We start from the raw sequence: 15164 nt of genomic DNA on the forward strand, positions 1-15164 counted from the left end.
ATAAGGTCCCTGTAAACTGACAGATGTTCAAGCACATAAATTTCAGGTACCACTTCATTTGTAACATGATTAATGAAGGGAAAATGGAAATTGTCTATTGTTCATCTAAAAAAATGGTTGCAGATGTCCTGCTAAAACCTGCAACAAAGGTTAAACTTAAGTGTCATCTGTTTGGGAATTGACCAATAAAAGGACAGAATATATAATGTTTTGTGTAACATCTCCTTTACTATTAATAACTCACTGTTGTTTTGTTTTGATTTCCATGTATATTGTTTATTTTAAGTGGAAGATGTTATGATGAGTGCAAGTTGGGGTGTTAGATTATGCTCTCACATGAATATTATTAGCTGACCTATGCCGGTTATTGTGTTTTTTTTTTTATTATTCTGTTCCATCTGTGAAATACAGAAGTATTTTTGTTTGTGAGTTGTAAAAGAAATAAAAGGATTTTATCCTGAAAACATCCTCTGTATCTCTTGAAGCAAGAGCACAGGGATCAAGAGGTAGGTGGTTGGGAGTGAGGTTCATGGCTGCAGGAGCCTGAAGCTGAAGAAAGGGCACTCCTACTGAGTGATTGGTGGCATCTACCACAAGAGCCGAGTGTGAGCAGTGGGAGAGGCATGTGTGGCTCGACAGGTTGTCCCGCAGATGCCAATGGAAGGGCGTTAGGGAAAAGAGACAAGTTATGAAGGTTGACTGCACCTGTTGGTCAACATCTACTCCTCCTGTGAGTTCCGAATGGGATAAGGAGAGGAGGTGCCAGGTTTAAAAGGGCAGTTTTTGAGGCTCAAAGTTTTATGGATTGTCTTAAGTTTTAACCTCTAATTTGAATGAATTAATTTGTTTTTAACCTTCACCTTGTTTTTATGGATTGTTTATTTATTGACTGTTGCAGCACTGCACTTATTGAACACTCTTTCAATTTTGATTATTTTGGTTTGTGTGAGTGTCCTCATCCACTGGCTCATTCTTCGGGTACATTATCAGCAGTAGCAGGTTCAAGAGGCTCCCGGAAGGTCCCGGTAGCATGGGTCTGACCCACACTGTCACATTGTCGGGTTCATCTCTTCAAGAGAGTGCCTCATAACTTTTTATTTTTCATAGGGCCATTTTTTAGATTTCCCCATCCCAGAGAGGGTGCCCCAAGAGAATCCCCATGGGAGTTCAGTGAGTGTCTAGTGAGTATCCCAGACAGAGAGAGAGAAATTCTTCAGGATGGCGCAGAGAAGGTTGAACCTTTTCCTGACGGGATTAAAGTCACCACCAGATACAAAATCAGTGTCTTTTAATAACTGTCCATTTTAGTTGTCATCCCTTGAATTATAGGTCTTTGTCCTTGTTTAAGTTCAAACCTTCTAGCTCAAGAGGTCTTTAGAGGGGCATCTGGAGAGATGTCAGGTCACCTCTGATTTACACCTTTGTTAACAGGTTATCAGATAAAGTCCAGGTCAGATCCTGGTACAAACTGCAGTTCAGTCACTTAGTTTGTAGTGCAAAGTTGGGGTTTTGTGCAGCTAGATGCCTGCATCCCTGTTAAATATGCTTTCTTAAGAGGCCTGATGTGCCATGACAGCCTAGCAGAATTGGCAGTGTCCACTTGGTCCTAAAAGTGGAAAATAAATTTAAATGCAAGCTAAGTAGAGACATACTGCTGTCACAGCATACTGTAAGATACAACCTCAAAGTGCAAGCTCTCATGTAACTGACTCTGATAAGACTTTGTTAATCAAGAATTAGAATATTAACTGGACCTGCAGTGTTACTGGTAGACTGCATTAGTCAGTCAGTCAGTCATTGTCCAACCCACTATATCCTAACACAGGGTCACGGGGGTCTGCTGCAGCCAATCCCAGCCAGCACAGTGCACAAGGCAGGAACAAACCCCGGGCAGGGTGCCAGCCCACAGCAGGGCACACACACCCATACACCAAGCACACAATAGGGACAATTTAGGATCGCCAATGCACCTAATCAGCATGTCTTTGGACTGTGAGAGGAAACTGAAGCATCCGGAGGAAACCCACGCAGACATGGGGAGAATATGCAAACTCCACGCAGGGAGGACCCAGGAAGCGAACTCAGGTCTCCTTACTGCGAGGTAGCAGTGCTACCACTGCGCCACCTAGACTGCATTAAGTTACTGTAAAATATGTGACATGTATAGTATTCTTTCACTTCATTCATCACATATAAGTGGTTACACTAAAGTTATATTCATTTTGCTTCAAAAGAAAAATAAATGACACAAATTTAGCATTTGCATATTTGTATTGTGACGCATGAGTCACTCTCTTGCACCACAAAACACAAGGCCGAGTCTCAGTACTTTAGCAAAACCAGCTTTATTCAGAAATGTTCCTTGCATCACCCATAGATGCAGGCACTTATAGTGCAACTGCGATCACCTCCTAGTTGCTTCCACGGTGCCCTGCTGCTGTGCTGTGAGCCTGCAGTTGCCCCAGCAATGGACAAGCAATCTTCCACAGATGTCGCAAACATGTTTCAGGACGCACTTCGGTGTGTCGTCCCATTGGGAGTGGGAGGGTTCCCAAAAGAGTTTAGAAACCTCACAGTATTTAGCAGTGATGTGTGCCATTTTGTCCATCTTGCTTAATTGTCATGATCACATTGCTTTGTAGTACAAAGCACTAAATCAGTTATATTTTTGTGTTAACAAATGGAGCAGATAATTTTGTTGGTGCTGTAGACAAGCCAACTACCCATTTCGTTTGAATCTTGCCTCAGTTTTTACTTGCTACAACTGTAGCAAATATGTAGCATGTGAGATTTACCCTGCAACCCTGAACTGTGTAAACCAGTTATAAAATAAATGGATGCTTAAACGGACATCTATAGATATGCTTGATAAAATCAGAGAATGAATGAGAAGTTTCCATTCTTTTATTGAAACTGTGTGGTAAAGGTATTAAAAAGTGATCAATCTAACCATCCTTTCATCTCCTCTTACAAATTCATGACAGTACAAGTTAAGTGATTATAACTCACATCTGATCATTCACATTATTGCAATCCCAATACATTTACAAATCTCATTGCTGAATTAAGTCCATAATGGAATAAAGTAGAACTGGCAAAGTTGAAGCCTATATGTGTTGTGAAGGACAGCCGGGTCCCATGCCCGGCAGGGACGCCCCTGCTGCATCTGTTCCGGGGGAGCCACCATGGGCAGCTCAATACCTCCCCCGGGACACTTGGTGGCAGCCTCCCTGGTGGACGATGATTCCCCAACCTGGCGCAGGGCTCCATGGGAGATGGAGTCCTCCACAGCCTGGTTGGGGGCTCGGATGGCCACCAGGGGGAATAGCATGGAGACAGCAGCCTGGCTGGTCATATCTTCAGCCCCACCCGGAAGGGCAATTAGGACCAGGTGGCCAAGCACCTGGAACGCTTCCGGGTGGGATATAAAAAGGGCCAGCCACCACCACTCAGAGAGCCACAGTTGGGAGGAAGGAGGACTAAGCTTGTAGAGGAGTGGTGGGAGAGAAAGAGTGTGTTGCTTTGTGTTGGACTTGTGTTTTGGGACTGTGTATTAGCTGTGGGTCACGGGGAAGACGTGCGCCCACGGGTGAAGAAGAAAATAAAGTCCATTGAGTTTATACGTGCCTCTGTGTCGTTCTGTGCCAGGTCGGGCGCTATATAGCGCTCCTTATTACAGTGTGTTGGCTTTTTTCTATTAATAAGCATGCTTCCCACATTCAGATGCTAAAATTCTCCTGCCTCAAATACAAAACATTTCCAGACATGACCTCTGCTGTTTTTATTTTCAACAGGTGTTAATGCGGTGCTGTATCATCACCCCTGTGAGACATTTTTTAACTCCTGTTTTTTTCACATATTATTGTGCCTTCTGAAGTAATCTGTCTACTTGCAGTCACCCATGAGTCCAACTCCAGCTCAGTACTACCGATACTGTAAAAAAGCAAGTACACTATGTTTTCTGAACTTTGGTATCAACTCTTGTGACATTACTAGTAATTTACACTAATGTCCTTGAATTTGTGATGCAGTACTTAACTGAAGGAATTCTGCTGGAACAACTTTTATTGATGCCTTTGAAAAATTTGAAGAAATGTATTAGGTCCCCACGCTGCCTTCTCTGCCCAAGAATAAAGAGCTTAATTTTTGCAAGTCTGTGAGACATTGGTCCTTCTCTTTAGTTTTGCATTATACAGTCTGATTTTAATGTCTCCTTATTTATACAATAAAACACTTTGTCTTGTTAATTGCCTCTGTACATTTTGAATAGATGATGAGAATATTATAATCAAGAAAAAACTTCAGACCCTTTTGAGAGGTTGCTTTCTATAAAAGCTACCTTTTTTGTCCAAACTCTTGGAAAAAGTCATCTATACCCAACTGAAGTCCTTTCTGGACGAACATGCAATTCTGGAAGTGTTCCAGTCTGGGTTTAAAACTCACCACAGCACTGAGTCCTCTCTGTTAAGGGTTTTTAATGATATTCTTTTGACAGTGGACTCTGGTGACTGTGTACTACTTATGCTTTTGGATTTAACAGCTACATTTGACAAGATAGACCATGAGATCCTCATCTCTAGGCTGGAGCAGTGGGTGGGCATCACGGGTTTAGCTCTCCAATGGTTTAGGTCCAATCTTTCAGATAGAAGTTTTTGTGTCAGTATTGATGATTTTACTTCCACCTCCGTTGCCCTCCCCTGGGGGGTACCACAGGACTCCATCCTGGGACCTTTTCTGTTCTCCTTGTACCTGCTGCCACTTGGCACTATTTTTCGGAAGCACGGTATTTCCTTTCATCTTTATTGCAGATGACTGTCAGGTGTATTTCCCTCAGAAGCGCCAAGGTCCATGGTCTGTCCAGCCCCTGCTTGATTGCCTTATTGACATAAGGAGTTGGATGGCATTAAATTTTCTAAATTTTAATGAGAACAAAACAGAAGTCATGCTATTTAGGCCCAATAGCACCAGCGGGACCCCCTGCATCGACCTTTCCACTGTGGCTCAATTTGAGAAATCCATGATCACAAATTTAGGTGTAAAAATGGATTCCACTTCAAAACTGGATAACCATGTGAACGCAGTGGTAAAATCTTGCTTTTTCCAGTTGAGGCGGCTGTCAAAAATCAAGCCTGTGTTGTCTAAGCGCAACCTTGAAACAGTGATACATGCTTTTATAACATCTCGTCTAGATTACTGCAATGCGCTTCTTTTTGGAATTAGCCAGGTCTCCATGGCTCGCCTACAGCTGGTGCAAAACGCTGCTGTTCAATTTTTAACTGGCCCAAGAAAGCATGAGCATGTTACCCCGATTTTGGCTTCCCTCCACTGGCTTCCAATTCAGTTTCGAATCCATTTTAAGATCCTTGTATTTGTTTTTAAATCTTTTAATGGGTGTGCCCCTCTTTATTTGTCGGAACTGCTGCACCTTTACGTACCGTCTCGCTCTCTCAGGTCAGCAGACCAGATGCTTTTACGCATTCCCAAGGCACGATGCAAACTCTGAGGTGATCAAGCTTTTTCAGTTGCAGCCCCAAAACTCTGGAACGATTTGCCGTTGCACGTTAGGCAGGCTCCTTCGCTAGCTGCCTTTAAATCCTATTTAAAAACACATTTTTACTCTCTGGCTTTTAACCCTGTATAACATTGAAAGGCAACCTTTTTCGAGTCCAAATATTTTCTTTCGCGGAGCACTTGAGGGACTACCCATAAATAAAGTTGTGACGACACAATCTATGGACAATCGCCAATAAAAACAGTTCATTTTACAAATTTGAAAGACATTTTATTAATAAAGGAATCAAAGGATAAATCTTAAATTTAATTAATGTGAACGTTGAGATTGTTTTTCAGCACATATGAGATTGATGCGAGGATCAATTTTCGAAAGACAGACGCGCATTTCCTTGTCGACCATTTGAAGTCTCCCGCGTTTCTTAGACTTCATTTCCGTAAGACTCTCGAAATAACTGATCGGATTGCCCATCTGCTCACGATGCTTTGTCTCAATATGGCGATGCAGTTTACTTGGCAACATTGCTTCGTTGCTGAGAGTTCTTCGGCAAATCAAGCAAAACGGCAGTGACGGATCATTATCAGATGGAATGAATCCATATTTAAGATAATCTTCATTGTTTTTCCGCTTTTTTCCTGTTGATGTTACAGTTTTCTTATCTTGCCTTTTCTCGTTCGGTTTATCTTTCTTATCACTTCCATCTCTTCTAATTAGAAATCTCTCCATCTAAGTTTTTTGGGAGTTTTTAGAATAAACTATGTATGAATTTTTCTAGATAAAGTTTAATTAAAATTACCATAAATAAAAAGCGAGTGATAATCGTTGAGAATTAAATTACATGGAAGTATCGAATGCTTGCATCACAACAAAATGTTTTTCACCACAAAGAACTGGAAAAGGTCACTGAGTTTACAAAGTTTACTGTGTTGATCAGCGGTGTCAGAGTGAAAATAAGGTTAATTTTTCCATAGTAATACTCAGACGATTAAGTGGTGAGAGCTGCAGCTACAGCGGTACTCTGTCGTCGGCAAGAGCCGAAATGTAGCGTTCGTATTTTCTCATTCTACTGTATATTTGCTCCGCCTTCTTCTGTCTGTACAGTGAGCGAGATCTTCTAACAACGAGACTTTTTAAGTCTCACGAGATGTGTTTTTGACACCGCTGGTGTTGATATTATGATGAATGGTGAACAGCGAAAATTTTAACTTGCATTCAAAATAAATACATTCGTTTATTCAACAATCTGATTAACCATTATCTGTTTTTCCAAAATAAAATATATTTTTTTAAACATTATCTTTTTAATCAACCAAAAGTTCAAAAACACTAGCAATTTTAAATATTTTATAAAAGTTTTCGCGGCGCCTCTAGAAAATTCCAGTGCTGTATAATATGTTGGCTATTTGTATACTTTTTATACTTTCTATTAAGAATCTCGTCAGTTCTTGTGTGTTTATGTGTTGTTTTTCTTTGTACAGCACTTTGGTCAGCCTTGAGGTTGTTTTTAAAGTGCTTTATAAATAAATTAAATAAATAAATAAATATAATGTAGTGTTTGCTTTTATTGTATTTATAATTAGCATTCCTTTTCCACATGTGTAGAACTTCTCACATTTCTACATTAAACTGTATTTTCTATGTGTTCGCCCAGTTCTGAAGATTTCCCAGATCTTCCTCCTCATTATGTGCTGTTCCCCACAAATTTTGTATTATCTGTGAATTTTGTAAGTTTACCAACCATATCAGAATCTGTATAGAAAAAGTAAAGGTCCCAGGAAAGGTCTGAAGGGTTTTACTGATGACGTCACCCCACGTGGAACGTTAATGTTTTATCTCTAGTCTTTGTCTCATGCTGATTAACCAATGTGAAATCCAGCTTCAAGTCCAGAAGTTCTGTAAAGAGGTGTGTTCAAAATATTATTGAGACCGACATTGGAGGCTTAAGTAAAAGAAATGCTAGCAAGAAATTATTTCTATCACAAGAACAACAACACCTGTTATTGGAGCAAGGAATGTATTTATTTAGTCCAACACATTCAGCAACGTTTCTGATTTTTTAATTGAATAAATGATTTTATGTAATAATTTTCATTATTGATTATTAAATTAGATCATCTTTTTATCTGCTTTTGTTGACATGAAGATCAAATATCAATAGATTCTAGAATGACGAAAAACACACACCTTTTCATGGGAAATGCTTATTACACTTTAGTACATCACTACTATACTTCAGTAGATTATTATCTGAGTAAAGTTTACACCACTTCAAATCATGTTTTTTTTCACATTCTAATAAATATTGTCCCATGACTCAAGTGTGATATTTAATTAAATGTTAATAGCTTAACTAAAACAAGCATTTATACATTTTGCAAAATGATCAGCACAGTAATGTTGTAAAGGCAATTACCAAAATATTAATCTTGCTTTATTATAAATTTATAGCAGTGAATAAAGTTTACAGAATTAATGGATGGTATCAATAAATGATTTTTTTCAGTTTGGCCTTCTTAAATCAATGCACATGTCATTAACAAAATTTTGTCATGTTCTCACATTTAATTTCTGAAGCAGAAGACAGTCCTGGGGGCTCATGTATAAACTGTGCGTACGCACAGAAATGTTGCGTACGAACATTTCCACGCTCAAATCACGATGTATAAAACCTAAACTTGGCGTAAAGCCACGCACATTTCCACGGTACCTCATACCCTGGCGTACGCAAGTTCTCCGCTTGGTTTGCAGACTGGCAGCACCCAGTGTCAAAGCAGTGCTACTGTTCCTGTGTGGTTACCCTTTCTTTCTTAGATCCACATTCCTGACGCGGCTTTATAAATACACTGAAACTAACTGCATATTGTTTATTAGTGTAATGCATCTGATTGTAATTAACCTGTAACAATATAATGGTGCAGGGAATAGCCATAGTATTCCAAATACCATAACTGCTTTAGCGTTGTTACTCTAACTGCACCTTCTTTTTCTTCTTTCAGCTGCTCCCGTTAAGGGTTGCCACAGCGGATCATCTTTTTCCATATTACTCTCACTGCACCACTCGGAGTATTTATATCACTGTATCTGAGTTTGGAATCACTGCAGCAACTAATCGGAAAGAGAATTATCGGTATACAACATCAAGCACACGCTACCTCAGCCACATCAAAAGGCTTCATAGCCTTTCCTGTACAGACCTCGCAGTTCAGAAACAGTTTCATCCCAAGAACTTTAAACACACTCAATCAGTCCATAAAGTGCTCCTTGTAGAACTGTTTGTACTTATAAGTACAATTACCTCACTGTAAACTTGCACTACAGTTATAATATAGAACAACCTGCGCCACTTTATAAAGCGCATATTTACATATGATGACGATATCATTTTTAAGATGAAATGCAGCAAAATATGTCGATTATATTATACAGATAAAACTTTAACTTCATTTAAATAATCTATATTGTTAATAATTAAAATTAATAGTTCACGGATTGTTCCTACCTTGTGCCGTATTCTTGCTGGGCTGGCGCGACACTGGAAGGATAGATAGACAGAATAATTAAACACGTACTACGAAGATATTTCAATGTTCCTTAAAAGTTTTGAAGAATCGTCGTTCTAAGCTTACAGATGGCTTAACGTCTATTACAGAGCTGGTTGTGTGGTGATTGGGTATTTGGGGAAAGAAAAGTAAGGACAGGAATTGGAGGTTAGTACGTTTGAAAGAGACAGTACTGCTGCAATAAATTATTTCATCGAAAGTCGCACATGGCGCAGCAAGCATCTTGCATGAGACATGAACAATCATTGCGCTACCGTGTTCCCATGTTTAATAACATGCTTTCATTCCTGTCATCATGAAAAAGATATCACGTATACATATCAGTATTTTAATTATTCAGAGAGCTGTAATATCACGAATGTAATGGATTCTGTGTCCTGTCGGAGGAAGAGAAAGCCCGGAAGCACGTAGTGATTCACACACATAGAGCATTAAGAAGATCAAATACAAAACAAAGCATTTAACGTGATACTTAATTATGATGGGATTTGAGAAACTAGTAAATTAAATGATTTTAAGATGAAGTTTGTGATGTTCTACTTTAATGACAAAATAAACTTCGTGATTTAAGTGGAAATTTCGAGATTAAAGTTGACATTTCGAGCTTTTTTCCCACTGTGTGCCTATTTTTTTTTCTCTGTACCCTAATAAGCTTTCATATGACACTCAGATGGTGGGCTACAACTCGCCTTTTCACGGCGACTTTGATATGTGACAACTTTTTTATTTCGGGTACTGTGCGACTTTGTGAACTTGAGCTTTCGAGTTTCTCCGACACTATATGTCACTCGATCAACTTCCTTTTGTTGATTATATCACTGTTTAAACCAACGAATAGTAAGTTTTTCCTTGCCTCCACTTGGTATTCGCTGAAATTCTTCTATTTTCTCCCAGGCTTTTCCCATTATCTTTTCACAGAACGCTGAGCTTATGGGCTATTTATATTGATTTGCATATTCAAAGAGGCATAATTCGGGGAGGAGTTGGGGTGGGGCAGCAGGTGCGTACACGTGCGTTACTTTTCACACTGACCGGGATTTATATAGCGGAAGAACGTGGAAGTTGGCAAATGCACAGATTTATGCATCTGGATTTTTCTGTGTGTACGCACATTCCCGCTTTTGTGCTTACGCCAGGTTATAGTGTGAGTTCTACGCATGGCATTATACATGAGGCCCCTGGTCCTTTAATCATCATTTATGTGAAAAGTTAATGGCAGTTAATTTGTGGAATTCTGAGGTGAATCTGATACTTTTTCAAGAACTAGAAGATCAAACCATAACGTTCAAGTACTTCCAATGGTGATTTATGCAACCTCAAGAATATACAATGTTGCTATTGCATTTGTGATGAGAAAGAAAAAAATCTTTCCTGCTAAGCAACTGAAATTACGGTTGCATCTGAATGAAATTACTGTTGCATCTGAATGGAGCTATTGAAATGAGGCTTTGAAATGAATCCCACAGTTATTATTTATCTGTCCTTTTTTTAGACAAATAAACTGTTCTGAAGGCATGGAAAAAATATACATCTGAAAATGAATAAATGCCTGCATATTTGTTTCTGTTCTGATTGTAACTGTTATGAATTGATTTAGTATTTTTTACTATCTATTTTTGATCATTTGCAATGGATTGTTCCTGCTTTGCGCTATATGCTTGCTTAGATAGCCTGTAGCCCCACACAGTCCTGCTCAAAATTAATTGGGGTCAGAAAATGGTATGTTATGTTATGGTATAGTATAGTCATTATTTTTTATTTTGGAAAAATTCCATAAAATGAAGGTTTATTTCAGATTATATTCGTTTCTGAACTTTTTTTTTCCCGCAGGATCAGTGTGCTTACGTGAATATCAAAATTTTCCTCATTTATTTCTAACATTCTCACCATTTCAGTATGTGCACAGAATATATATAGATGTTATTATGTAAGGGAAGTATGACTTACATATATTTTGTATATATACTTGATGTGTCAAATGCAAGACATGTGCAGTTTCATTTTATTTGCACTGTTAGGAATATTCTAGGATCTTTATGGATTTTTATTTTGTTTAATTTTTATGCAGAACTAATCACTAGTTTTGGACTGAAATTATTTTGCTATTTTATGTGTTGTTTTTCATGGATCCTGCTATGATGTATGTGTATAGCAGTTATGCTGTTTACAACTGATGGACTATGGAGTGTACCTAATCTTGTTTCTTCCATAAGAAAGTACAAAGCACATACCTCAACATATGAACTCCAACAAAAACAGAAGACTGTGCTAATAAAAACAAACTAATCACAATAAGTGTTAAAAAAAATAAACACTTTTTTTGGGGTTGATACTAACATATATTCACAAATACAGACAAATAGGCTGAGGACTTTTACAGTTTGGATTAATTATCCAATCAAGCAGCAAGTTTTGAATTTCTTTACTTACCTTCTGCATGAATGTCTTATTTATAATGTGTGTAGTTCTTTATAGTACAGTACCTATTATTTTTGGAGTGTACTTGTGTAGAAGAGGTTTTTCTGTTTCTTTGTAAAGAATGTGCTGTTTCTTACATTTTTCCAGTTACTTTTATTTCCCCTTCATAATATCTGTGTCGTATTACTTCCCATATGAAACAGTCTAAACACTACTGTGATTGCTGTAATATTTTCTGAATTGCAAACAGGATGGCTTTTTTCCTCAATTTTTGCTCTTTTTCTTATTTTAATTCAGGATCTCAGCGCATCAGTGACAGTGAAATCTCTGACTATGACTGTGATGATGGTGTTGGAGTGGTGTCAGGTAAAATGAAAAATAACAATTAGAAAAAAGAAAACAAGCCTGAAAAAATACTGTTCTTACCCAAAGATGTTAATTTTTTTCTTCGTGGTGCATTTTTTCTAAAAAGAAACACTTTGCTCTTTATTAAAGACACAATAAATATTCTCCTTGGAGCCGAAATTCCTCTACAAACTTAGAGTTTACCTCTAACTAATAGACATACTGCCAGGCGGTATAACAAGGTCTTGTCTTGGAAAAATATGTGCTTATATGTCATGATTTTATTTAAAGTTACAGACACAGTAGGCTCCTCATTCCCTTATACTGTTAAAAATTGATTTTAAAAGAAAAGTTTAGATGAAAAGTATCTTTATTTCTTTACCTAGTTTTATTGTGAAAATTATTTTTCACAGTTTGAAATAAGTATATTTTTGGTTTCCATATGCCTCTAATTTCAATATTTGTAGTTGTGACTACCACTTACAACCTGATGTTGCAAACTAAATTTTCATACTTTTAGCCTGATTGCTGAATCTATATATTTTTTTTCTGGATTCTCAAAATCTGGTCCTATCCATCCATCCATTATCCAACCCGCTATATCCTAACTACAGGGTCACGGGGGTCTGCTGGAGCCAATCCCAGCCAACACAGGGCGCAAGGCAGGAAACAAACCCCAGGCAGGGTGCCAGCCCACCACAGGGCACACACACACACACGCCCACACACCAAGCACAATTTAGGATCGTCAATGCACCTAATGCACCTCTTTGGACTGTGGGAGGAAACCGGAGTACCCAGAGGAAACCCACACAGACACCGGGAGAATATGCAAACTCCACGCAGGGAGGACCCGGGAAGTGAACCCGGATCTCCTTACTGCAAGGCAGCAGCGCTACCCACTGCGCCACAATGTTATTTATGAGAAAAGCTTAGCACACTAAAATGTCAAAATGTAAAAACCATAGTTTAAAACCACAAGTGTACAAAAAATAGCAAGGACCAGTGCAGAAGCTCTTAAAAGATTACTGGATAAAACAGAGCTAGAACCTACAAAGCTTACTTGAAAACATTTTATCAGTTTACACAATAACTCAGAAGTAACAAGGGGGCACCACTAGAAAAAAGAGAGATAGGAGTAGTAACAGGCATGGCATGAAAGAGGCAACTAAGGTGCTTACGTGCAGCTTTAATACTTATGGTGTTGCATTTTATTTTGCTTACTTGCAAATATCTGTACTAATTTAATCATCTCACCTATCACTTGAGGAGGAACTTTGGTTGAACCAGAGAAAAAAAATAGTTTTACTTTTTATATCCTGAAAGGAAAACATTGTCTATGACAGTGCATATAACCATGTTTATTTTAAAACTGCTGTGACTTTTTTAAGAGCACAAAATCGTTGATTTGTCTATAAGCCATGTCTAGCTTACTGTTACCAGTAGAATAAGAAGTTGTGAGAAGCTTCACTGGTAAATTATTTTATTTATTTTTTATCTTACAAAAATTCATGTGACACAGTGGTTCTTCTGCCTCATTACTCTACACTCCTGAGTTGGAGTTTTTGCTTATTCACTACTTTTGTGCAATTTAAATTCTCTGCACTGTCAGCAAATATTTCTCTAAGATATACTTATTAGTTTAATTAGAAACCTTTTAATGGCTCAACCTGTGTAATTGTAGGTGTGTTCTTGCCCTGACATGGAATAGTACATTATGTAAAGTTGGTTCCTGTGTTGTACCTAATGCTGCTGCAAAATATTGTGGTTCCCTATGGCACTATAATGGAATTACATTTTAAATTTCAATTTTTTTACTTCCTTTTTTTTACTCCCTATAATTTAACATTAACTGCTGCACATCCAGTCTGTTTGGCTATGTATGCATCCCAGTTACGGTGTGTCAATAGTGAAATTTTAATGTTGTATGATATCACAGTTCCTGTAGCTAGTTTGTTTTCAGATAAATAAATAAATCTTCATTAAAATCTAAAACCAAACAGTGTCTTAGGGTGAACATAAATAAATATTTTAAAATCCACCAATGAGATATTCTCATTGTCAGGATGGTGCTACAGACACCTTTTAGTCCACTGCATCTCTGGTGTACCACCTCAGCCAGACACAGCAGACCCAAATAATTTCAGAGCTACCACCTCCATTGGTCACTGCAGCTCAACCCAGGGCACCTTGCCCTCAGTCAGATGCTGCCACACTTTGCATCCCTTTGACTTTGTGCAAAGTTTCAGTGAGTTCCCTCCAGTCTCATCTGTTCTCATTTAATTAATTCAACATACTCAAACTCCCTGCTCTCAAGAATATCCACTCTGCATCAGCACTACTCCTTTCCAAGTTGCTCAATAGTGCTGATGGCAGTGTGGATGTTCTTGAGGAGTCCTGTCCTCACTAACGAATACCTCCTCAACCATCCTCCTCACAAGTAATCACCCTCTCATTCTGTCTTCTCTTATTCCCCTTTTAATGGTTTCAGAACATCTTCATCCTTTACAGTTTGCCTATAAGGTACATATAGGTGTGAAGGGTGCTCTGATTTACATGCTCCAAAGATCATACTCCCATTTGGACAAAGCCAGCACCACAGTATGGATAATGTTCTTGGATTTTTCCTGTGCCTTTAACACCATTCTGTCTCATTGGTGAACGAGCACAAGGCTGTGCATCTGACCAATAGACAGCAGTTTGTGAGACTCAGGGACTGTGTGTCAGAAATGGTGGTGTATAATACTGGAGCACCACAGCGAAATTTCCTGTTTCCCTTCCTGTTTACCCTCTACACAGTGGGCTTCCAGTACAATACCAGTCACTGCCATGTACAGAAATTCTCAGATGACTCCTCCATCATAGGCTGCATTAATAATGAAGATGAGTTGGAGTACAGATGGACTGTGGAGGAGACCATCTTGTTGTGCAAGGAACAACCATTTGCCATTTAATGTCAGCAAGACCAAAGATTTAGTGGTGGACTACCAGCATGCTAAAAAGCCTCTGAAACCTGTCACCATTCAGGAGGAGGATGTGGAAGTGGTGCTGAGCTACAAGTACCTTGGAGGTCATATAAGAGCATATAAACAATCTGGTGCTGTACAAGAAGGTTCAGAGCAGACTGTATTTTCTGAGGAGACTCAGGTCTTTTGATGTATACAGCAAGCTGAAGGAAATGTTCTACCAGCCCACTGTAGCCAATGTATTGTTCAATCTTATGGATTTCTGGGGAAGCAACATGAGTCCAAACCCACACAGTGCCTGAACATACCCATCAAGAAAGCCTGCTCCATCACAGTGCAAAGCTTGGACATGCTGGAAGCTGT

The 15164-nt window shown here is 38.7% G+C and overlaps 1 protein-coding gene across 33 annotated transcripts in view; it reads left to right on the forward strand.

The window, feature by feature from the left end:
• rims2a (regulating synaptic membrane exocytosis 2a) overlaps positions 1-15164 on the forward strand; it is a 1351795-nt gene that overhangs the window by 959146 nt on the left and 377485 nt on the right. For all 33 annotated transcript variants that reach the window (XM_051936048.1, XM_051936053.1, XM_051936052.1 and 30 more), the window contains one exon: positions 11788-11856. In XM_051936048.1, the coding sequence (XP_051792008.1) occupies positions 11788-11856 (69 nt within the window). The remainder of the gene's footprint in view (positions 1-11787; positions 11857-15164) is intronic.

Source organism: Erpetoichthys calabaricus, chromosome 13, assembly GCF_900747795.2.
Source record: "Erpetoichthys calabaricus chromosome 13, fErpCal1.3, whole genome shotgun sequence".
NCBI lineage: Eukaryota > Metazoa > Chordata > Cladistia > Polypteriformes > Polypteridae > Erpetoichthys > Erpetoichthys calabaricus.